The sequence below is a fragment of the Zingiber officinale genome, chromosome 10B (genome assembly GCF_018446385.1).
Source record: "Zingiber officinale cultivar Zhangliang chromosome 10B, Zo_v1.1, whole genome shotgun sequence".
In the NCBI taxonomy this organism is placed as follows: domain Eukaryota; kingdom Viridiplantae; phylum Streptophyta; class Magnoliopsida; order Zingiberales; family Zingiberaceae; genus Zingiber; species Zingiber officinale.
The window spans coordinates 47,172,431-47,197,641 of record NC_056005.1 but is presented as its reverse complement, the minus strand read 5'-3'; the positions used below and the strand labels follow the sequence as shown (position 1 = coordinate 47,197,641).

At 38.1% G+C, this 25,211-nt stretch overlaps 1 protein-coding gene across 1 annotated transcript; it reads right to left on the bottom strand.

Annotated features, from left to right (window-relative positions):
- Nucleotides 1-290: 290 nt before the first annotated feature.
- Nucleotides 291-23,417, bottom strand: LOC122029823 (large ribosomal RNA subunit accumulation protein YCED homolog 1, chloroplastic-like). Its single transcript, XM_042588953.1, has 2 exons — nucleotides 22,783-23,417; nucleotides 291-916 (listed from the first exon to the last, which is right to left on the bottom strand). Exons 1-2 carry the CDS (start codon nucleotides 23,337-23,339, stop codon nucleotides 505-507), a joined length of 969 nt encoding a protein of 322 aa, XP_042444887.1. The 5' UTR covers nucleotides 23,340-23,417; the 3' UTR covers nucleotides 291-504.
- Nucleotides 23,418-25,211: the final 1,794 nt, after the last annotated feature.

Sequence of the window (25,211 nt, the reverse complement as noted above, 5' to 3'; positions counted from 1 at the left end):
CTATAACGTATAGTAACTTATCGACATTAGTTATTACAAGTAGGGATGATTGTAAATCGGATTAGTTCGATTATTGAGATAAAAAAATTATCTGACCCTACTAGATCAGATAATGTAATATCAAGACCCTACATCCAACCCTATATCCAGCGGATTTTTTTTTTCGATTCGATTCGGTATAAACGGGTTGGTCGATTTGACGGATTGACTGCTCACCCCTAATATTAAACTCCATACTACACAGGCTATATGTTTAGCTCGTTTCAATCATCTGCAGCCAGACGGTAATGTTATCAAATCCATATCGAACTTGAAGTGGTCAACCCCTCCAAATGCAGTTTTTACAGTTGAACTAACAGAAAGCTTGATTCAACCAGATCGGATCAGCTTCCGGTGTGATTAATTCATCGAGTCATCCAATCCAGTCCAGTTCTAAACACGGCCAGCAACCTGAATAGATCAATAATAAACAGACATCTATTAAGTTAAACCAGCATAATGCACTCATGTTTTCTGCATTTGCTTCCTTAAATTCTTGAGTGGACCATACTCTTTGGGTACTCCCTTAACAGTATCTTTAGTGCAGTTGCAACAGCTTCTGTTGAGATTTGTGCCACACCTCAGGCAAACTCCTTTGCAATTTGTATCGCACAACCCATTTAAAGAGATCTCTATGTGGATAATGTCTCGAATGTGCTTCGAGATGTCAATTTCCTTTTCTTGAGCTGGAAAATAAAGTTGGTCATCCAAGTCTATCTCCTCATCATTATCTTCTTTACCTCTTTCAAAAGAGCCTTTGTGTCTGTCTTCTCCAAATGTGGTCCCCATATCTATTACATCAGGTTCTTCCAATGGATCCTCGGTCAGTAGAAGATTCAAGTTTGAGAAAACACATTCTGCTGCAGGTTCAGCGCACCTGCAAAAACAAGAATAGATAAATGGCCATAATAACTAGATTTTAATCATAGTTGAAAACAAAAGAAAGAAACAAGCATAACCAATAATGAACAATTCAAAATACACTAGTGCAACAAAACAACAAAATAGCAACCTGTTGTAAACAAGAGCGTTAAGATAAGTACTCATCTTTTTGAATCATAGAATAGTCTTCCAGATGGTAATATTCTGAAGATATGAATTGTTAGAAGGCTTCAAATAAATCAGTGTAGAAAACTAAATGAAGGCTTATTGACAATGGATGGAAATCTTTCTTTTGGCCTTGCAAACATAATGAACTGACAAATGGACTCAATAGAAAGGTCTCTAGGATGCAATATAGTGTTTGGAGGATGATGGAACCATTAGACAAAATAAATTAGCTGTTGCACAAAAACATGCTGGATTAGTTATAAATCATGTCAAACAGTTAAAAGCCATATAAAATGTAAGAAGTTGAAATATCACAAGTATAAAAAAAAATACTCTTCTTGAAGTCCTTTGCACATTAATAGTGAACAGGATTAGAGAAACTTTACATTTGTAATATTTTTACTACCATGTAAAGACACTAAATTTTGAGTTTCTTGACCTGATGTGCTTGATAATTCTGGCATATTATTCTTAATCTTCGACAGATATTGTAGCCAATGATTAGATCATGGGGTGATTGGAAACACTATGTTCAATAGAACCCTATATTTACATAGGTTAAAGATGGTTATACTTTGTTATTAATTCACAATTAGCATGTTAGTGATCTTCAAAGAAACATAAGTTATTCTGCAATCCCAAAATGACAGCAGCCAGAGATACAAGATATAAGATACAAGAAATCATATTAATCCCAGTTGTTTGGGTTCAGTTACATGGAGCTTATGGAGCTTATCCATCCATTTATCTCTATACAAAACTATATCATTAGTAATATCCATATCTCTTAAACAAAGTTTAAAATACATGTGCTAGTGCAGGACTCAGTTTCAATGGCTTGACAGAATGGTACGTCTTTGGTGTCCATTGGATTACAACGTGTTGGTAGAGCTCAACAACAGAAGATGACGAGGAAGAATAAAAACAATAAAGGAAATGGAAGATTTACCCAAGACTAAGAAATTTCCTCTTCATTACCACTTAGGGTTCTGCCAGTTTGTTAGAGAAACTTCATTGTTGGTTATTGCAACCTGCCAAAGGTCATCTTCTGGCTTGCTTACGAGTTTGGCAATTGTTGGGGCTTAATTGTTCACCTCTGAATTAGTGTTGAGATTTCGGTTGGTGTTTTATTGCCAGCAACTTCACCAAATAGGACAAACAAAATTTACAACCATACCCTTGAACCACTTTTAGTTATGATAACTTTAAGTTTCTTTAGTGTCTTCTACCCCTCACATCTTTAACTCGAATTGATTCAACTTGTCTAACTGCAAAACCCATTGATCCGCTTCAACATGTCCCTACACTATCTTTAGTATCTCTCATTTTATCCTTGTTGCCCTCATAAATAAGGATTTTGTTTTATCTTTTTGTATGACTTGATAAGTCCATGTTAGCATTTTCAACTCGGTTACACAAACTTTCATTGCATATTGCATATTGTTTTCTAACTGACTCATCAATTATGAATGTCTGTACCATATATGTATAAAAAGAAAACAAATTGATTTTAGCCTAAGTGGGGCACACAAGCCTACAAAGCTACAAAGGCTCTCTTCATTTCAATTGACCAATCTTTGTGCTATTAATAAAATCATTGCCCTCATCATTCGTCAATGTTCTTTCTTGAATAAAATATCCAAGTATAAAAACTATTATTTGCAAGAACTTTTGTCCATCCATCTTAATTCCTCCCTGGTTTATTTTTTTGAATTAGTGAAAAAGACATTTTACATGCCTAATTATAGTTAAACCTACTAAGGATATAAATTGCATTTAATGATGTCTAATTATAGTAAATAATGGGGTGGATAAAATTCTAAACAATGACAGAGCAATAAAAGCAAACCACTTAACGGTCAAATGAAAAAGAAAAAGAAACAAAAGAGTAATGTGTTGGACCCCGTGGTAATTTTGATGTGATCAACCAAGTTGGTTAGGTCCTGCTTTGTGTTTGATCCCTGTGTCTGAGTGTATAGGAGCTTAGGAGCGCAGGAAGTCGAGCGAAAGACGCAGCTAGCGAGAAAGACGGCACGGGAAGGGAGCCGACGGGCTCGGTGCGTCCGAAGGACGAGAGAGCTGCGGAAGAGTACTCCAGTGGGCGTGAAAAGCATGCGCGGCGTTCGAGGGACGTTAAGCCGGGACGGAAGGCTGCTCGAGGAGAAGGTCGGGAATTAGGTTCGGGTGAGCCCTATTCCGATTGGCCGCAATCACCCAAAAGAACGGAGCTTCGGAAGCCAAAGCGAAGAAGAAAATGAGTCAAAAGAGGCTGAAATTACTGTAGCAGGAACCTTAAAGGCGCCTTAAACATATTGAAGGGGCCTTAAACATATTCAAGGCGCCTTCAACATTGAAGGCGCCTTGAAAGGCTTGTTTAAGGCGCCTTGAGCCAAGTCAGTTTGACCGTTTGCGCTGCAGATAAAGTTTTATCTGCTGACCGAGCTGGAGGCGCCTTGAACCTTGTTGGAGGCGCCTTGGACTCTCGGGATAAGATTTCCAGAACCTATAGAAAGGCCCTTGGAGCTAGGAAAGTCACAACAACTCAAGCAATCAACTGTGTACTCTTTCCTAGCAATAGTTCTAAGTTTCCAAAGTGTAAAAGGCTTCTCCGCCTTCAGCAGAGGAGATTTTTCTACTGAGCTTTTTCTACTACTCTGGATTAACAACCTCCTTGGTTGTAACCAGGTTAAATCCTGTCTACTACTTAATTTCTATTTCCTTGTTTGTTTTAATTTTACTATTGTTTTCTGAGTTGAAATCCGAGGAGGGTATAGTTAATTTTTGTTTACAGCAGCAATTCACCCCCCCTCTTGCCGGCCTCCGCTGCACCTACAATTGGTATCAGAGTCTGATCGCCTCAGAAGGACTAACCGCCAACTGAAGCACTATGATCAAGACGATGGCCAGAGCAAATATACATCCCCCAAAGTTCGACGGAGACTTCGCCACATGGAAGCGCAAAATGGAGGTATTTTTTAAAACTGAATTTGACATTTTTTTAATAATGAAATATGACTATGCAGTTCCGAAAGATAAGGAGGAAAATACCTGGACGAAAAAGGAACAAGCAGACTTCGTCGCCAACGGGAAAGCTAAGTTCCATCTACTCAGCGTTTTGCCGCCTCAGGAGGTAAATCGGATCGGAAGTTACGACTCTGCAAAAGATCTCTGGGAAAAATTCCTGGAGCTCCACGAAGGCACCTCCAAAGCGAAGCTAGCAAGGCGCGACATCATCCGGAACCAGTTGACGAACCTTCGGATAAACCAAGGCGAGAAGGTAGCGCAGCTCCAAGCAAGGATCAAAGAGATGATCACACAACTAACTAATCTTGGAGAAGAGGTAACAAACCGGGACTCTATCCGGTACGCGCTCAACGCCTTCCCCAGAACTCCAGAGTGGGCCTCCTTAGTAGATGCGTACTACATCTCTAAGGACCTTGAGGTAAGTACTTTAGAACAATTGTTTTCCACTTTTGAACTTCACGAATCTCGAGTTTCAGAGTCCAATGGAGTAGAGAAGACTAGTCAGAACACAGCCCTAAAGGCAAAAGTAAACGGTTCTGGCTCTGAAGCCTCAGTCGACGAATCCGAAGCAGCACTACTGGTAAGACGCTTCAATAAGTTTTTCAGTACTAACAAATTTAAATCGCAGAGGCATCATCGAAAGAAGAGGACGGTTCGTTGCTACAACTGCAACGAAGAGGGGCACATCAAAGATGACTGCCCAAAACTAAAGAGAAAGGAGAAAGAAAAGGAAAAGTCAAAATACAAGAAACCAGAACCCTCCAAGCACAAGAACCTGAAGGCTACTTGGTCAGATTCGTCATCCTCTGAGTCGGACATCGAAGAATTCTCGGGATTAGCGCCAATGGCGAACCATCAACCGGAAGAAGACTCAAGCTCAGAGATGAGCATGGATGAAGAGGGAGGTTCATCAGAAGAGGAAAGCTGCAGTGAAGGGGGAGCGTCACCGAGTCAGGTAAGTAAGGTACGCAATCTAACCCCAACTCAGTCTTTTCACTTTATTAAAGCACTTTCTAAAGAGTTAGATCAATTAGAAAAAGAAAATGAGCATTTAAAATTAGAAAATGCAAAGTTGAAAAATGAAATTGAAAGTTTGAAACATGATGCATGCTTAAATAAATTTCCAAACTCAAAATTAAGAACTTATGGAAAATTGAACTGGTACATTAGAAACCATCAGGGTCAACTTAGAAAAGTGCCCAAAATTTATGTGCCCCCTAAATATCTGATTAATCCAGTAGGAAGGAACCTCTATTGGGTTCCAAAATCTGTGCTAAATTAATTTCTTTTAAGTTAAAAGCTTTAAAGTGAGAAAATTAAACATTGAAATTCTTTATGGAAGCTTTGTATAAGGAAGTGGTTGTTGCTCCAATAACTAAGAAGGCCTAGTGCCTCGCCACGACCTAGAAGCTGAAATATTGAAATAAAATGTTTAATTAACTTTCTGAAAAAGCATTAAAATCAAGAATTAAATAATACCAAACATTTTTTTTAAATAAACAAAAATTTCTTTTACTTAGAAATTCTTCTTGAAAATTCTAACTTAAAAATTTCTTTTTCATTTTAGTTAGAAAATTTTTTTTACTAGAGAAATTCTAAACTTCATTTGACTTAGAAATTTTTTTTTTGGAACATTCAAAAATTTAGTTTACTTAGAATTTTAGAAAATTCAGTTTAACTAAGAAATTTTTTTTTGCTTCGAAAATTTTTCTGAAAATTCAATTTAACTTAGAAATTGTTTATAAAATTCATTATTGCTCAGAATTTCTTTTACCTTAATAATTTGTTTAATATTCTGTTATTTGTACCCCATTTTTGCTGTGATCAAAGGGGGAGAAAAAGGTACAAGTTTAAGGGGAGTTAGGAAAATTAGAAAATTAAATTTTTTATTTTCATAAAATTAAATTTTTCACTAAAGTGTGTTGCAATTTTATTTATTGCAAATTTATGCTTAATTATGTTAGTTTAGTAATTTCTTTTAAAATTACTATTTATGTCTATTTTCACCCTAACTTGAACTTGGGTTGATGCATATCAAAAAGGAGGAGATTGTTGGACCCCGTGGTAGTTTTGATGTGATCAACCAAGTTGGTTAGGTCCTGCTTTGTGTTTGATCCATGTGTCTGAGTGTGTAGGAGCTTAGGAGCGCAGGAAGTCGAGCGAAAGACGCAGCTAGCGAGAAGGACGGCACGGGAAGGGAGCCGACGGGCTCAGTGTGTCCAAAGGACGAGAGAGCAGCAGAAGAGTACTCCGGTGGGCGTGAAGAGCGTGCGCGGCGTTCGAGGGACGTTAAGCCGGAACGGAAGGCTGCTCGAGGAGAAGGCTGGGAATTGGGTTCGGGTGAGCCCTATTCCGGTTGGCCGCAATCACCCAAAAGAACGAAGCTTGAAGCAAAGAAGAAAATGAGTCAAAAGAGGCTGAAATTCATGGCGAAATTATCGTAGCAAGAACCTCAAGGCGCCTTAAATGATTGAAGGCGCTTAAACATATTCAGCGCCTTGACGTTGAAGGCGCCGAAGGCTGTTTGGCGCCGAGCGGTCGGTTTGGTTACTATGGATAAAGTTTTATCCATGGCCGAAAATGAGGCGCCTTAAACCTTGTTGGAGGCGCCTTGGACTCTCGGGATAAGATTTCCAGGACTTATATAAAGGCCCCTGGAGCTAGGAAAGTCACAACAACTCAAGCAATCAACTGTGTACTCTTTCCTAGCAATAGTTCTAAGTTTCCAAAGTGTAAAAGGCTTCTCCGCCTTCAGCAAAAGAGATTTTTCTACTGAGTTTTTTCTACTGCTCTGGATTAACAACCTCCTTGGTTGTAACCAGGTTAAATCCTGTCTACTACTTAATTTCTATTTCCTTGCTTGTTTTAATTTTACTATTGCTTTTCTGAGTTGAAATCCGAGGAGGGTATAGTTAATTTTTGTTTGCAGCAATTCCCCCCCCCCCCCCCCCTCTTACCGGCCTCCGCTGCACCTACACAAGGATAATATGAGCAAATCCTAAACCAAAAAGGAAAAGATAAGCAAGTTGAAAACTACAATAGCACACAAAATTATTATGTTAGCATCTTATTGATTGACAAGTAACATAAAAGGAAGATGGTCATGAATGAATCACATTGTCAGTTACTGCGTGATAGGTTGGCTACATAAAATTTATCCCTTCATTGAGGTTTATAAAACACTATATCACTAATAATATTTGATATGGGGTAATCAACGAAGGTCACGTGGCTAAAAAGGTCAAAAGTCTTGCCATGATAGTAGTCAAATCTACACTCCTGGCTCCCGGCTCCCGGCTCCCGGCTCTCGGCTCTCAACTCCAGGCTCCAGACTAAACTGAAACAACCCAAGCTATCAAGAATTTAAGCAGCGACCCTTTATTCTTGGAGGACATGGATAAGGCTACCATTATCATGAGAAAAACGAAAAATGTGGTTATTTAGTCCGACATAAATGGGTTGTAATGGGCATTTATTTCAGAAAACATGGTCACGATAGTGAGAAACGGGGGGCATTGCGAGAACGTAGCAGAGAGACCCAATCCTATATAAGGTAGTTGACCCTTATAAGCCAAGATACGTGCAGATAACGCATCAAATCCTAATTTCTGTGATGCTTCTCCCTCCCCAAAATCTTACTTGAGCGTCACTGTCATTCTAACCTGCCTTCATCTCAAGCGCTTTGGAAAGGCTTCATAAGATTATGTGGCCTGGTGATCCTCCATAAAGCAGTGTTCGAAATCTCGGGTTAGGCGGCCGCCTAGGCGCTGCGCGGCATGCTGCCGCGCCAGAAACCTCCAACGCGGGTGCCCTAGGCGGCTGGGCCACCTAGGCGGCTCTCGGCGGCCCTAGGCGGTCCGCAGCGGGCCTCGGCGGAACTCATCGGGCCTCGGCGGGCCTCGACCGAGTTATTTAGGTTTTAAATGTTTAATATTTTGTTCCAAATTTGCTGTTTACATCTTCGCCGTGCGCCGCTTCGTCTTCCAAATTTGTTGTTTCGTCCTCATCGTCGCTGCGTCGTCATCGTCGCTGTTTCGCGGTGCGCCGCTTCCAAGGGTTCGTCGCTCCGGGCTCCGGTAAGTTTTTTCGTTAGGTTGTTAACTGTCGTCGCGCAGTCTCCGGCGACGCCGGACGCGTCCGCAGCCGCCGGAAGCGTCGTAGGACGCGTCCGGTAGCATCTCGTGAAGCTTCCAGCGGCACTGGAAGCTTTCCGCGACGCTTCCGGCGCCGCTGGAAGCAATGTCGGACTTCGCCGGACACGTCCGGCGGAGCTTCCGGCGGCGTCGGAGGTCTCCCGCGAGGCGCCGGTGGCGGCCGGTGGCGTCCGCGCCGTCGTGCGAGTCGCGAGAGGGAGACGGCGTTTTTTGTTTTTGTTTTTTCTTTTTTTTAGATTTATTAAATTAAAACAATTCCTAACGGGGATAATTTCAAATTCAATAATAGGTTGGTTCGTAAAACCTAATAAAAATATCATCCCAATTAAATATATTTTAAATTTTTTTTTTTATAATAAATTGTATTAATTTTTATAAAAGAATTTTGAATATATAAAATTATATATATAATTAAGATTCCATTATTAATTTTATAACTTATATAATCAGATTTAAATATATAAATAATATACTTAATTTTTTTAAATAAATAATATTAAATATTAATTTATATATTAACAGATTTAAAAATTATAATAAATATTATCATTTATCAGATTTAAAAAATAAAAAATATAAAAAATATTTTAAATTTAATAAATATAATACATATTATTAATTTATGTTTTATATAAATCATATTTATAAATTTTATATATTATTAATTTATATTAATCGGATTTATAAATATTAAAATTATATTAAAATTTTAAAAATTCTAATAAATATTATTAATTTATATAAATCAGTTTTAAAAATATGAAAAATACATTAAAATTTTAAAAATTCTAATAAATATTATTAATTTATATAAATCAGTTTTAAAATTCTAATTAATTTATTTAAAAATATGAAAAATAAATTAAAATTTAAAAGATTCCAATAAATATTATTAATTTATAAAAGTATAAAACAGATTTAAAAATATAAAAAATATATTTAAAATTTAATTTATTTAAACAAATATCGAATAAATTTTATTAATTAGATTAAGATATATAAAAAAATATTCTCAGACTTGTTAATGACTTAATGTTATTGAAATATTTTGTATTGTATGTCTGTATGGTATAATTAAATTTTATTATCATGTTAATATGTTATGTGATTATGTCTTGTTATATATTATTTTTTCAGATTATCTGTTAGACTGTTATCAATGGCAAGCAATCCATCTTCGACAGCATCTGTCACTCAACCCGAATCCAGGATTCTTAGAAGAAAGTCAAATGACATCGGATGGGAGTTTGGGATATTGATTGATCCTAAGAACCTCGACAAAATTAAATGTAAGTTATGTGGAAAAGCAATGTCAGGAGGAGTGTATAGGATAAAGGAGCACATTGGAAATATACCTGGAAATGTATCTGGTTGTCGAAAAGCATCTCAAGAAGACAAAAATAAGTGCAAACAGGCTATTTTAGAAGGGAGGAACAGAAAGAAGAACAAAATAATGGAAGAACAAAGTTGTAGAGCAGAGGTGGCTATTTCCGTAGATGAAGAAGAAGGTCTTGAAATTGAAGGGATGGATGGAGTTAAAAAACCTCTTCCACTTGGCCCCATGGATAGATATGCATCGGCAATTGCTCCAGAAAATGCAGGCTCCAGTGGAAGTAAAGTACTTCGGCAAAAAAATATAAATGAGACTCTTTTCAAAGAGAGAACTCAACAAGTTCAACAATATGTTGGGAGATGGGTTTATGAAAATGGAATCTCATTCAATGCTGTTGATAATGATAGCTTCAAGCAACTAATGGAGGCAGTGGGTCAATTTGGACCAGGATTCAAGCCTCCAACTCAATATCAACTTATGGAGCCACTATTGAAAGTCAAAGTTGAAAGAACAAAACAATTGCTGAAGAAACATGAAGAAGAATGGGCAAAGAATGGATGCTCGATCATGACAGATGCATGGAGTGATAGAAAAAGAAGAAGCATCTTAAATTTGTGTGTTAATTGCAAGGAGGGTACTACATTTTTAGAGTCTAAGGAGTCTTCAGAGGAGACACATACAGCTGAACTTATTTTTAAGTATGTTGACAAATGTGTTGAACAAGTAGGAGCTCAGAATATTGTTCAGATTGTTACAGACAATGCCACCAACAATATGGCTGCAGCTAAATTGATGAGAGAAAAACGACCCGGGATCTTTTGGAGTTCATGTGCAACTCACACTATTAATCTCATGCTTGAAAGTATTGGCAAACTTCCACGATATAAAAAGGTGATTGAGCAAGCTAAGGCTTTTACCATTTTCATCTATGCTCACCATAAGACTTTATCATTGATGAGAAGTTTCACGAAGAAGAGAGACGTAGTTCGACCAGGAGTTACCAGGTTTGCATCAAATTTCCTCACATTCCAAAGTTTGATTGAAAAAAATAGTTTAAGGGCCATGTTTACAAGTGATATGTGGGAGAAATGTAAATGGTCAAAAACAAACAAAGGAAAAATGGCTTACTCTACAGTGATGAGCATGAGTTTTTGGAATGGTGTAACACTTTGTTTGAAAATATTTGCTCCTTTGGTAAGAGTTCTTCGATTGGTAGATGGAGATAGAAAGTCATCGATGAGGTTTCTATATGGGGAGCTTCTTCAAGCTAAAGAAGATATCAAGGTAGCTCTGAATAACGTGGAATCAAATTATCAGCCTATCATAGTCATTATTGAGTCAAAAATGAAGGATAGACTTGATACATCATTGCATACCACTGCATTTTTGTTGAATCCTTATTTTTACTATAAAGATAGTTCGATTGCTCTTTATGAGGAGGTCGCGATGGGGATTTTTGAATGCATGGAAACTTTGCATGCCAATGAGTTAGATTTACAAGATACAATTATTAACAAGGAATTTCCAAAGTATAGAAATAAGACTGGATTATTTGGAAAAACATTGGCAGAAAAAGCATGTGAAAAAAATGATAATACATTTGATCCATGTGCATGGTGGAGTACATACGGTGCTCACACACCTAACTTGCTAAGGGTGGCATTGAGGATACTTTCATTAACTACAAGTTCATCGGGGTGTGAAAGAAATTGGAGTACATTTGAAGGAGTAAGTTTTAAACTTTCAGTCTACTCTTTAATTAAATTAGTTATAATTTTTAACGTCTATACTTTATATTCAGGTACTGACTATAGTATTTACTTTCTCTATTTTTTTTAGATTCACACAAAGAAAAGAAATAGGTTGGATGCCAACAGGTTGAACAATCTAGTATTTGTCCAATTTAATGCTAGATTGTTGAACAAACAAAAAAGAGAAAAAGAAAGAAATGTTGATGTCCTTCTTGCAAAAGATGCTTCAAATGCACAAGGTTGGATTGTGGATGGTGGGAAGATGATGAAGTTGAACTAGGTTCCGGGCTCACTTGGCAAATGGTTGATGAAGCAAGTGGAGCAGATGAAAATCTACAACCCCGAAGAAGCTCCAGAGTGAGAGAACTCCATGAAGATGATTTTGAATCCGAAGAAGAAGACGAGGATCACAATAATGATATTGAGTTTGTGCCCGATGAAGAACAAGTTATTGAAAATTATGGAGAAGAAGAAGCAGAATAAATATGAGTAGAGATATTATTAGTTTTCCCAATTTTGAACTCATTTTGTTAAGACATGATTTATGTTATTTAACAATTATATTTTGCTTAGTGGTTACTAGTTCACAATGCATTGTAATCTTGAATTGAACTATTGCTACTATTTTCCAATGTTCTACTATTTAGTATATGATTATGATAACTTACTGCATGTTCATTTTTTGGTATCGGAAAGTATGTATTTATTTCAGCATACATAGTTAGATCTTCATTGCTATGAAATTGTTTAAGACAATATTTAGATTTACATATAACGTTGTCCACAGTCCACATGAAACAAGGGATACCGAGGAATCCGCCTACCGGCGCCTAGTCCCCGCCTAGGCGGCCTAGGCGCTAGGCACTGGTCTGCCGCCCGACTAGCGCCTAGCGAATTTTAGAACCTTGAAAATCGGGAAACCAAAAGTTCATTATGCACATTGAGGTCCAGTACAAAAGGGATATACACAAAAAAGGAATAAAAAAAAGGAAAATTCAGGATAAAATCTGCCACGTGCTCTTCAGGATTATATCTGAAATTTTAGATAGCTGGGCATTTGGCAAAGGTTTGTCGGAGGGCAGGTGGCCACTGTTGTAGCTGCTTCAAGGCCCCGTGCACGCCATACCGCACCATTCAGGCCAAACGAGTGTTGACCATAGCATAGAATTCCTCGGATTTAAGGAATTCCTTTTTCTTAACGGACTAGCACTCGTTTTCACTAGCACGATACTCTTGGAACTCGACCGTCAAACCTACAAACTAATCCCTCTAGGCCTCGAAGGTGGCTTGCAGTTTAACATTGGAGACTTTCAAGGTTTCGAACTCTGTCTATTTTATCCCAGCTTCGGAGCAGGTAGTCTCTAGCTCATATAATCGTGCCTCATCTAACACTTGGGCAAATTTCGCTTCTTGCCGTGCAAACTCCAAGGTCACCTAATGATAAGCAACTTTGTAAATGGATAGCCTTGAAATTCAGCTTGGGGAAGGGTATTGACGCCACACTCAAGCAAGATGAGAAGGTGAGTGATAAGTCATGGGGTTTGATCGCCACAAGTTGTCTTGATAAGATCAGAATTAGTTCTTTGCCTAAGAACTAGAAGGAAGCTCTCACCAAAGAGAAACTAAAATTTTCATTCAAACTTACTTCCTTTTCCATACAAGAGTTCTCCTATTTAACATCCCTTAAGATCCACTATGCACTAATTATGCAATAAATATCATGCTTGCATGCATGGTATTTATTATCCACTAATGCAACTACTAATCCCTAATACTAGCTTAATGCAACCATGCATGCATGGTATTTATTATACTAGCTTAGGAACTCTCAAAAATACATTAAAACTCCACAAAGGATATCAAAAGTCATTTAGAAAAATCCCCCCAAAAATGCATACGAAAATGATCCTCATGTTGGTCCAATTTCACTTTCAAATTGAAGGAATGTGATCCATTTAGTTGTTGCCTCCATTGTGCATTGATCCTTCTTTTCCTTGAGCCCCATTATTAAGTCTTCCAAAGCTTGCTTCATTCTTTTAGTCTTAGATCTCGTCATGGGTCCCCCAATTCCCTTCAATGCCTCTTCTGGGCTCACATCATTCCCTCCTTCTTTAGGTGAATTCGTCCTCGAATTTAGGTGATCATCACCTACATCAAAAGGACTCAAATCAGCCACATTAAATGTTGCACTAACACCATACTCACCGGGCAAATCAATTTTGTAAGCATTGTCATTAATTCTTTCCAACACTTGGAATGGTCCATCTCCTCTTGGTTGAAGCTTTGATTTTCTTTGGGTAGGAAACCGTTCCTTCCTCATATGAACCCACACTCAATCACCGGGTTCAAGGACAACTCTTTTCCTCCCTTTGTTGGCTCGATTTGCATATTTCTCTATTTTCTTCTCAATTTGAGTTTTAACTTGCTCATGAAGCTTCTTCACATATTCTCCCTTTATTTTGTCATCCTTGTGAACTAAAGAAGAAGTGTTAGGTAAAGAAAGCAAATCAAGAGGTGTTAGTGGATTGAACCCATAAACAATCTCAAAAGGAGAAAATTGAGTAGTAGAATGGACTGCCCTATTATAAGCAAATTCAACATGAGGTAAACATTCTTCCAAAGATTTAATGTTCTTCTTAATAATTGCTCTAAGAAGAGTAGAAAGTGTCCTATTTACCACCTCAGTCTGGCCGTCAGTTTGTGGGTGGCATGTGGTGGAGAAAAGAAGCTTTGTTCCCAGCTTGTTCCATAAGGTCCTCCAAAAATGGCTTAAAAATTTGGTGTCACGATCTGAAACAATGCTCCTAGGCATGACATGAAGTCTTATCACCTCTTTGAAAAACAAATCTGCCACATGAGTTGCATCATCCACTTTGTGGCAAGGTATGAAGTGTGTCATCTTAGAGAATCTATCAACTACCACAAAAATGGAGTCCTTACCTTTTTGGGTACGTGGTAGTCCTAAAATAAAATCCATAGACAAGTCAGTCCAAGGAAAATTAGGAATAGGCAAAGGCGTGTAAAGTCCATGAGGTAATGTCTTAGATTTTGCTTTTCTACACACAATGCACCGTGCACAAAATTTCTACACATCATGTTTCATGTGTGGCCAATGAAAATGTTCAAGCAGCATTTCTAAGGTCTTTTGAACCCAAAGTGTCTCATTAAACCCCCCTCATGTGCTTTCCTAACTAGCAATATACGCATGGATCCTTTAGGCACACAAAGTCGGTTATTCTTAAACAAATAGTTGTCATGCCTAACAAACTCATTTTGTGATTTCTTTTCACACGCAGCATATAATTGGAAAAACTCATTATCATGTACATACAATTCCTTAATATGTTCAAAGCCAAGCAATTTAGTTTCAAGTGTAACTAACAAGTTATACCTTCTTGAAAGTGCATCTGCTACAACATTTACCTTTCCTTGCTTATGCTTAATCACATAAGGAAATTGTTCAAGAAATTCGACCCATTTGGCATGCCTTTTGTTGAGCTTCCCTTGCCCTTTCAAATACTTCAAAGATTTATGATCACTATAAATGACAAATTCTTTAGGTAAAAGATAATGCTGCCATGTTTGCAATGCTCTAACAAGTGCATACAATTCTATATCATAAGTGGAATAGTTGAGAGTGGCGCCACTTAGTTTCTCACTAAAATATGCAATGGGATGACCATCTTGAAGTAAAACAACCCCAATACCCACATGAGATGCATCACATTCAATTTCAAATGATTTGGAAAAATCAGGTAAAGCAAGAATGAGTGCATGTGTGAATTTATCCTTACGTGTTTGAAATGCATTTTCTTGATTCTCTCCCCATCTAAAACCCATGTTTTTCTTAACAATTTCATTTAGGGGTGTTGCCACTGTGCTGAAATCCTTCACAAACCTCCTATAGAAACTTGCCAACCCATGGAAGCTCCTAACCTCACTCACAGTTTTAGGAGTTGGCCAATCTCTAATGGCCTTAACTTTCCCTTCATCAACCTACACTCCTTTAGAACTTATGACAAAACAAGAAAAACCATATGATTAGTGCAAAAAGAACACTTTTCCAAGTTAACATATAGTTTTTCCTTTCTAAGGACATGCAAGACAGATTGGAGATGTGCAATATGCTCAACAAAACTCTTGGAATATACCAAAATATCATCAAAGTATACTACCACAAATTTTCCAAGAAATTCTCGTAAGACATGGTTCATAAGCCTCATAAAAGTACTTGGTGCATTAGTTAACCCAAAAGACATTACCAACCATTCATACAATCCATATTTGGTTTTGAAAGCTATTTTCCATTCATCCCCTTCCCTTATCCTAATTTGATGGTACCCACTTTTCAAATCAATTTTAGAAAAGAAGCAAGCACCATACAATTCATCAAGCAAATCATCAAGTCTAGGGATAGGATGTCTATACCGAATTGTGATGTTGTTGATGGCTCTACAGTCGGTGCACATCCTCCATGATCCATCCTTTTTAGGCACCAAAATTACGGGTACAGCACAAGGACTTAAACTTTCTCTAACCCATCCTTTTTGCAATAACTCCTCCACTTGATTTTGTATCTCCTTTGTTTCTCGAGGGTTGCTCCTATAAGCTGGCCTATTGGACAAAGAAGCGCCAGGAATAAGGTCTATTTGGCGTTCAATCCCCCTCATTGGAGGCAAACCTTGAGGTACTTTCTTGGGAAACACATCCTCAAAATCCTGCAAAATAACAACAACATCACTAGGCAAGGAGTTAGTATTAGATTCCATGCAAGTTTCCTTGCACAAAAGAAGAAATATAGGTTGCCTTGTCAAATAAGCTTTCTTCGCCTCACTTCCTCTTGTAAACAAATTTTCTATTTTTCTCTCTTTCTTTTCCTCATTCTCTCTTTTCTTTTGAATTTTGTCCTCAAAATCAAGTATTTTCTTTTTCACACACTCTTTCTTTTTCTTAAGCTCTCGCTCCTCTTTTTCTCTTTTCTCTCTCATTTTTATTTGATCCTCACAAACCTCTCTAGGTGATAATGGTACAAGTGTGACTTTGCAAGAATTGTGGACAAAAGAGAACCTGTTGGAGAATCCATCATGGTGAGCTCGCCTATCAAACTGCCAAGGTCTTCCAAGAAGAATGTGGCTTGCCTCCATAGACACAATATCACATAGAACTTGATCTTCATATTTGTCAATGGAGAAATTAATCAACACATGCTGGTTCACTACCAATTCACCACTATTACTTAGCCATTGAAGTTTATATGGTCTTGCATGTGGTGTAGTCTTAAGGTTGAGTTTGGTGACCAACCTAGTGCTTGCCACATTGGTACAACTTCCACCATCAATGATCATAGAGCATGTCTTATCTTGAATAAGGCAACGGGTATGAAAAATATTTTCTCTTTGGTCCTCATGCTCCTTGGCTTGGCTTCCCAATAATCTCCTAACCACCAAGAGATCTCCATCTTGTGCATAGGCTACTCCATCATTTTCCTCATCGCTTGAGGAAGAGGAATGAGAAGTAATTTCTTCACTAGAGATACTCCCATTATCTCTCACCACCATAGTCTTCTTATTCGGGCATTCGGATGCAATATGACATTTTCCCAAATACCTAAAACACTTGATATCCCTACTCTTAGAAGTGGAAGAAGAACTAGTAGGAATAGACTTCTTAGTGCTTGCTGCCTCCTTAGAATTTGAAGAAGAACCCTCCTTCTTTGGCTTGTCCTTCCAACTTGAAGAGTAGTTTGGAGAAGATGATTTCTTCATAACGCCCTTTTTCTTTAATTGTTGCTCTACTTTCATTGCTTGATGCACTAAGTCATCAAACTCCACATAATGTTATAACTCCACAATGTCTCCAATATCTCGGTTTAGGCCATGGAGAAACCGAGCCATGGAAGCTTCCCTATCCTCCACAATATTGGCTCTAATCAAAGCCACCTCCATCTCCTTGTAGTAATCATCCACACTCCTACTCCTTTGGGTGAGTCTTTGCAATTTGTTGTACAATTCCCTATGGTAGTGGGAAGGCACAAATCTCCTTCTCATCAAAGTCTTCATTTCGTCCCAAGTGTTGATAGGATGCTCTCCATACCTTCTTCTCTCCTTTTGCAATTGATCCCACCAAATTAAGACATAATCGGTGAACTCAAGGGCAGCCACCTTTACTTTCTTTGCATCATTGTAATTGTGGCATGAGAAGATTTGCTCTATTTTCATCTCCCACTCAAGATATGTTTTGGGGTCATTCCTCCCTTGGAAGGAAGGTATATGGACTTTCACACCTCCTAGATCATCTTCTCGTCTATGGTCTCTACCTCCTCTTTCACGTCTTCTTCCCCCTTCATGCCTCCTTCTTTCTCTTGGTGAATCATAGAATGGGTCACTTTGACGAGATTCTTCATGATTAGAATTGCCCTCACGATTGGAAACTTTTTCTCCTTCAAGTCGGTTCATCCTTTCATGTATTTCTACAAGTTGTCTATGAAGCATTCTCTCAAATTGTTGAGTAAGTGCCTCCATTTGAAGTCTATTAAGATCTCGCCTAGGGGAATGGGGTGATTTTTCCCTACTCATGCTTGCAAAAAAAAGAAGATGACAAGGAAAATTACAAAAGAAATGTTAGACGGACCTCACCACTCTACTCACGTGGTTACACTCAAATTTATCCACTCAGCTTCCTTTATAAGCTCTTAAGGAAAGAACCTTATCAATATCTTTCTCAAGACAACAAGTAGACAACCAAGTGAATAAGAAACCAACAAGAGAAATATGAGTAGAACAAGAGAAATAAACGGATAAAACGAGAAATTCAACAATGATCAAGAGCAATAAAAGGAATATATCTTTGAATTCAGATTTCACAAAAAAGAATATTGAGTCCTTTCAATTCACAAATCCTCTTTTTTTTTTAATCAGAAACCAATGACTAATGATTCCTCTTTTTTTTCTAAATTTTTTTTTTTTTTTTTTTTTTTGAGTTGAGGACCCAAATAGTGAATAGAAATTTACGATAGATAGGGACGGAGAGATCAACAAAGATGGACAAGAACAAAGATGAAAACAAGACACAAACCTGAAAATCAAGGTGTCAAAGCTCTGATACCAAATGATAAGCAACCTTGTAAATGGATCGCCTTGAAATTCAGCTTGGGGAAGGGTATTGACGCCACACTCAAGCAAGATGAGAAGGTGAGTGATAAGTCATGGGGTTTGATCGCCACAAGTTGCCTTGATAAGATCGGAATTAGTTCTTTGCCTAAGAACTAGAAGGAAACTCTCACCAAAGAGAAACTAAAATTTTCATTCAAACTTACTTCCTTTTCCATACAAGAGTTCTCCTATTTAACATCCCTTAAGATCCACTATGCACTAATTATGCAATAAATATCATGCTTGCATGCATGGTATTTTTATCCACTAATGCAACTACTAATCCCTAATACTAGCTTAATGCAACCATGCATACATGGTATTTATTATACTAGCTTAGGAACTCTCAAAAATGCATTAAAAACCCACAAAGGACATCAAAAGTCACTTTAGAAAAATCCCCCCAAAAATGCATATGAAAATGGTCCTCATGTTGGTCCAATTTCACTTTCAAATTGAAGGAATGTGATCCATTTAGTTGTTGCCTCCATTGTGCATTGATCCTCCTTTTCCTTGAGCCCCATTATTAAGTCTTCCAAAGCTTGCTTCATTCTCTTAGTCTTGGATCTCGTCATGGGTCTCCCAATTCCCTTCAATGCCTCTTCTGGACTCACATCACCTGAAGTTCGTTCTCATCCCGAGAGAGTAGCCTCTACCGCGTTGTAAGCGGATTCCAATTCACGTAGTCGATCCTCAATCAAAATTTTGTTAGATTTAGCCTCCTCCTGAGTAGCCGCTAACTCCACCTCCTAAAAGCTAAGGTTGTTTTGGCAAGTTCTAGTTCATCCTTGGCAGCTTTGACCTTCGCTGCGGCCACCCCAAGTTTGGCTTACTCTTTCGGTACTATGACTATCAGCTTTCTTATCTCCTTTTGTTGTCTCTTCTTCCTCGACTCTGACTCCTTAACTTGAGCTTCAAGGAATCAATTTGCACTCGCAATCGGCCTCATGCTTGGCTTGAATGCTCTCTGCCTTGTCATTAGCTGTAACTGTTCTAAGCTAACAGAGTTTAGATAATGTTGAGGTGCAGTTCTCCTCCAGTTCCTTCAAACGGACGAGCCTTCCTTGCAACAAAGAAGCTTTTTGGAGGTAGCCAGTTGAGCCTCCAACTCCTCTATACGAGCCTACATTTCCTAGCGACCTTGCCACAACTCTGGAAGTCGTTGATTGAAAATAACTAGTCAGGATATGTGGTCGGCACTAGTATTCAAGAGATTGAGGAGAATCCCGCTACTGTTGCTTCACCATCCACCCACCACCTAGCCACAAGACAAGCAAAAATCAATTCCAACTAGATATCTTCTAGTGTCTCCAGTCTTCGAGCCGCTCTGGTCTAGGGGAGGTCGCGATGAGCTGGCCCCTAGATCTCGAGGCTAACGGGAGGAAGTTGGGGTCGTTGCCTCAGCTGCCTCAATAGGGGCAGAACCTCATGGATGTGAAGGGTTGCCTCAACCAGATATCGGGCCTCAATGAAGGGGGCTGGCGACTAAAGGGGAAACAAAGAAGGGCCACTAGGGGACCCAATTCTCGCTTGAGAATTTTGTGAATGAAGAGAGGAGAGGGAGTCTCTAACCAGGGATGGAGAAGGTATGTGAGCGGTCCTCGGTGAGCAACGTCTTTTCCTGGTTATGCACAAAGGATTCCCGAAAGCTTCTGAGAGTACCCGTTCAATGTCTATGGGGGTTGGAGTCGCCTCTACCAAGATAGGTGTTAATGCTAGTAAACCCCCTTTTGGAGGTGCCTATTCAACGCCTACTGGCACTTGAGGAGTCGCCTCTACCAAAGTTGGCGTGGAGACGAGTGCAGCTTCCTCAGGGGTTTCGGCCCTAGACAAGAGCCTCCACCTCATCACCTGACCCTAAAAGGCTTTCAACATGGTGATGGCTACAGAAACAAAGATAAGCTTCCAGTTATAAATTAAAGTTCAGAAAAGAGGAAAAAAGAGTTTACCAAAAGATAATTGAAGGGGAACGGACATAAGGCTCAGCCTAAACATGTGAAGCAACCCCTCCTCCAGCAAGAAAGTGTTGTCTAACTTCAAATCCTGCAGTTGCTCGAACGCATGAAAATAGCCCCATACCAGGTGATTATCCTTTACGGAGGGGGGTGTCGACTGATAGGGTTCAGAGGTTGGATGAAAAAGAACCGTGGTTTCCACCCATGATGTGATGAGGGAAAGCCTTTACGGAGGCCATAACCAACTCGAGATGGAAAGAAGAATACTACATCATCTATTTTCTTGGGATAAAAGAAGCAATGGAGTAGTTGAGCAAATAAAGGAATTCGATATAGGCGAAACAAGATAACTACTCCAGTTAAGATACGGAAGGAATTGGGTCGCAACTAGGACAAAGGAATGCGGAAATATTGTGATACTTCGGTGAACAAAGCATGAATGGGGACAAACGTAGCCCACTTATCAGATGACTTCAAAAGAAGGTTACACATCCTAGGGTGGACGATTAAGACGGTCGTTACCATTGGGGAGTATTAGGACATGGTTGGCTGAAATTCCATAGGTGGCCCTTATGTGAACTAACAAGGCATTATTGAAACTAGATTCTACCGATCGGTATCAAATAGTAGATGAAGAGGAGGACCTTACAGCCATCACAAGATCAATACTAAGGTCCTAGTGCGGACAAAAAGAGGGGAGGCCAAAGATAGGCCGGAATGATCAACAACGAAGAGGTGAGGAACTTAATTAGGGGCGGAAACACAAGGGACCCGAAGCAAAGACGAAGAAGATCGGTGTACACGCAAAACAAGGCTACATAGAATGACAATAACCCTCACAATCTTATTTATATAATGGGGCGTTTAATCAGGACTCTTGGATCTGGATCATCTGGGGAGCAATAGAGGATCGCCTACCATACAATCGAACACAGATTATGACAATTCATAATAATCATTACGCTGAGATAGGCGGTCAATCTTCCCTGCTAAACGGTCACATCACTTTAATGTGATATAACCTCGGAGGCAATCGTGCCTCCCCAACTCAAAAATCAATGCTAATAAAGCATATCCCACGTTTAATGGACGCAACGGCAATTAAAGAGTAGAACTTGTTGAAGGATGTGCCCCTCAGAAGAATCAATAATGAAAGAGATATCTTGTAATCTCACTTTAGTATAATCAGTCGAACTTTCACCTCGTTCGACTAGACTTAAGGAGGAAATTAGTGATACAGGGATAATCAACCAAGGCCCCATGACTAAACAGGTCAAAAGTTTTGCTATAATAGTAATTAAATCCAGACTCCCGGTTCTAGACTCCCGACTCCAAGATCTGGGATCCAGGATTTGAGCTCCGGGCTCTGGGCTAAACTGAAACAACCCTAGCTATCAAGAATTTAAGCAACGAACCATTATTCTAGGAGAACATGGATAAGGCTACCGTTATCGTGAAAAAGGCAAAAAATGTGGCTATTTATTCCAACATAAATGGGCTATAATGGGCATTATTTTGGGGAATGTGGTCACGATTGTGAGAAACAAGGAGTCTTGTCATAATGGTAGTCAAATCCAAACTCCCAGCTCCAAGCTCCCACCTCCCGTTGGTCGTCGGCCGTCGGTCGACGGTCGCCGGCTCCCGCCTCCCGTCGGCCGTCGGTCACCGGCTCCCACCTCTCGCCTCCCATCGGCCTCCAGACTAAATTGAAACGGCCCCAGCTATCAAGAATTTAAGCAACAGACCGTTATTCTAGGAGGACATGGATAAGGTTGTTAGTGTCACGAGAAAGGCAGAAAACGTGGTTGTTGTTTGCTCTGAAATAAATGGGAATGGGCATTTATTTCCGGAAACGCAGCCACGATCATGAGAAATGAAGGGGGCACTGGGAGAACGTGGCGAAGAGACCTGATCTTATATAAGGTAGAGTCGACCCTCATAAGCATCAATATTTTTAGCGTTTATTTGATTCCCTATACCTCATGCACCTTCCAGTCAATTGTTTAACTAGTATAGCAATAAGATAAAGTCCAAGGATGAAAACTAATTTACAGTCTGGACGAATGAGCCTTTCAAAGCCTCATTTACAAACAAGGGTAGGTTTCAAGAACGAAGATTGACCAAGAGAAGAAACAACTGGTGATGGTGCATTCTTCAACTTATCTCATATACATGGATTGAGAAAAGGGCTGACCATATTCTGAGAAATAATCCAGGGTAACAGCCAATTTATAACAAATAGATCGTAACCAATTGCTTGATACTGTTTCTATTAGCTCTGAAAGCACAAATTGATATATTCTGGGATAAGAAAGAAGGTTGCACCTATTGCAGCCGAGCGTAATAACGGTCCGCACGATCCCATCGAGCCTCAGCCGGCGCTTCATTTTGGTGATGTCGAGCGAGACAAGCACAGGCGTCCCTTCATCGCCAAAGGTGGAATTTTTAGGTCTCCTCGTCGGAAGCCGGATCCCCATAGCCGCAACCCGTGACTGGGACACTTCACTGGAGAGCTTCCCGAGTCCCAGACGCTCAAGGGTGGTGCAGTACTCGACGTGGGAGACGGAGGCGTCCCGGCGGTATACTACGGCTCCCTCCCACGGCGACCCAGCGAGGTCGTCATCCGCTTCACCGTCTCTGCCAAGGTCGTCTAGGATGTCACTGAAGTCGTTGATCTCGGAGACAGTGGAAGATGAGGCCTTTGTGAGGGTGTGAACTTTGTTAAATGGGAACCGGGAGAAGGGAAATAGGAGGGATTTGGAGGTGAGAGCGGAGCGGCGTGGAGATGGAAACAAAAGACGAAGAGAAGGCGAGGAATTGAGAGTTGGAGGATAGAGATTGAGGGGATTTGGAAGGGATGTGTGGGCGAAGGGAATCGTCATTTATCGCCCTCTCTTCGGCCTTTTGTTCTCAGAGGTTGAGGGTTTGTAATGTCCGACGAAGAGGAAGACACACGGCCAGGGACCGAGAGTGATAAGATATCACTTATTTATTAAATTATATTAATTAATACATCAAATTGCACTTTAACTTTTTTTTTAAGATTGCCTCTGCGACCCTATTATTTAATTCAGGGTTATCATTTTCTAAAAATGTGAAAATTAAAAAGATAATAATAAAATTGTAAAAGTCATTTATAATACTTTATCTAATTGATTAGAAGTATAGTCCAGATTAAAATTATGAAATATATTTTTAAAAACAATACTTGATTTAATAAAATAATATTTTAATAAATTTAGCATTAATTTTGTGTAATTTTAATTTATAATAAATCTTACTTAGTTTGATGCATTATGTTACATTCTTATAGTACATTTTATATAACATTTTTATAGATTTTCTAAATAACAAAATATCAATACATTAGTTATTAGATTAAAATAATTTTCTTCTCTAACTATCAAATAAATTTAAATATTAACTAATTAAAAACATTACATAAGATATCAAATTAATAATGCATTAAATTAGTTATAAAATTTTAAAAATTACATAGTTTTTTTTAATATAACTTAAGGAAGGTAAATACAGGATCATCTTAATAAATATGCCACCAATCGACTAGGAATTATCATTTTACCTCAAAAACTTTCCTTCTAGTATGGCAAAGAAGCAATTCGTTTTGCTCACATGATATTTTTTTTAAAAACTAAAGATAATTGTTTTAAAAAATAGACTTCTTCAAATAATAAAATACAATTATTTTTTATTAGTGAAATATTTTTATCAAATAAAATATGTACAATATCAAATAACATATAAATTTTAAAATATATAATATAATAATATAAAACAAATATTCTGAATAATCAGTTAAATATTATACATCTTATAGTGTTGTCATCAAAAGTATTAACTAAATTTCATAATAAAGAAGTTCAACTATTTTTTTTTCTAAACAGATAATATAATAATTTCCTAAAGGACACATCCAAGATTTGGAATTGCCCAAAATATGCACCAAGATTTGAGAATGCACCAAAATACTTATTTTTTCTCTCTTTTATTTTTGTCTCTCCTTTGCATACAATATCGTTCCTCTCTTCTCTTTCTTCTTAAATTTAATTTAATTTTAATTTTAATAGATAATCCTTTAAATTTATTTATTTTAAATTTTATTTTTAATCTAAAACTTAATAAAAGTTTTAAAATATAAAAGAAGATTAATAAAAAAAGTCTATTTTTTAATATCTAATTATAAAAGAATAAAAAAATAAAAAAAAAATGCTAGAATTGAGTTTACTAATAAATAATGAAATAAAAAATACTTTAATATTGATTTTTTTAAAATTGGTATTGAAGCTTAAATATCAACATCACTGTGATGTTGATTTTTAAATACTAACATTGTTATGGTGTTGGTTTTTTAAAAGCCAACAATACAACTTAATATATTAGTATCGTTGTGATGTTAGTTTTTAAAAACTAGTACCACAACTTAAACACCATCACTGTTATGTTGTTAATTTAAAAAAAAAATAGTAAAGAAGGATATATTTGGACTCCAAAACACTATAGAAATTCATAGGAGTTGGAATGAGTTTAATCAGAGATCTCTAGATCCATTAATGGATATTGGTTGAAACTCATTTAATCCTATCCCCAAACGTCGATGAATGAATCACTGGCGAGTTGGCTCTGTTGCTAACTGATGTTCGTATTTTATATAGGATTTTTGATACAATTTGACACACTTTTTGACCTATTTTGCATGTATACATCTCACAATATTATATATTTATGTTTTGTTT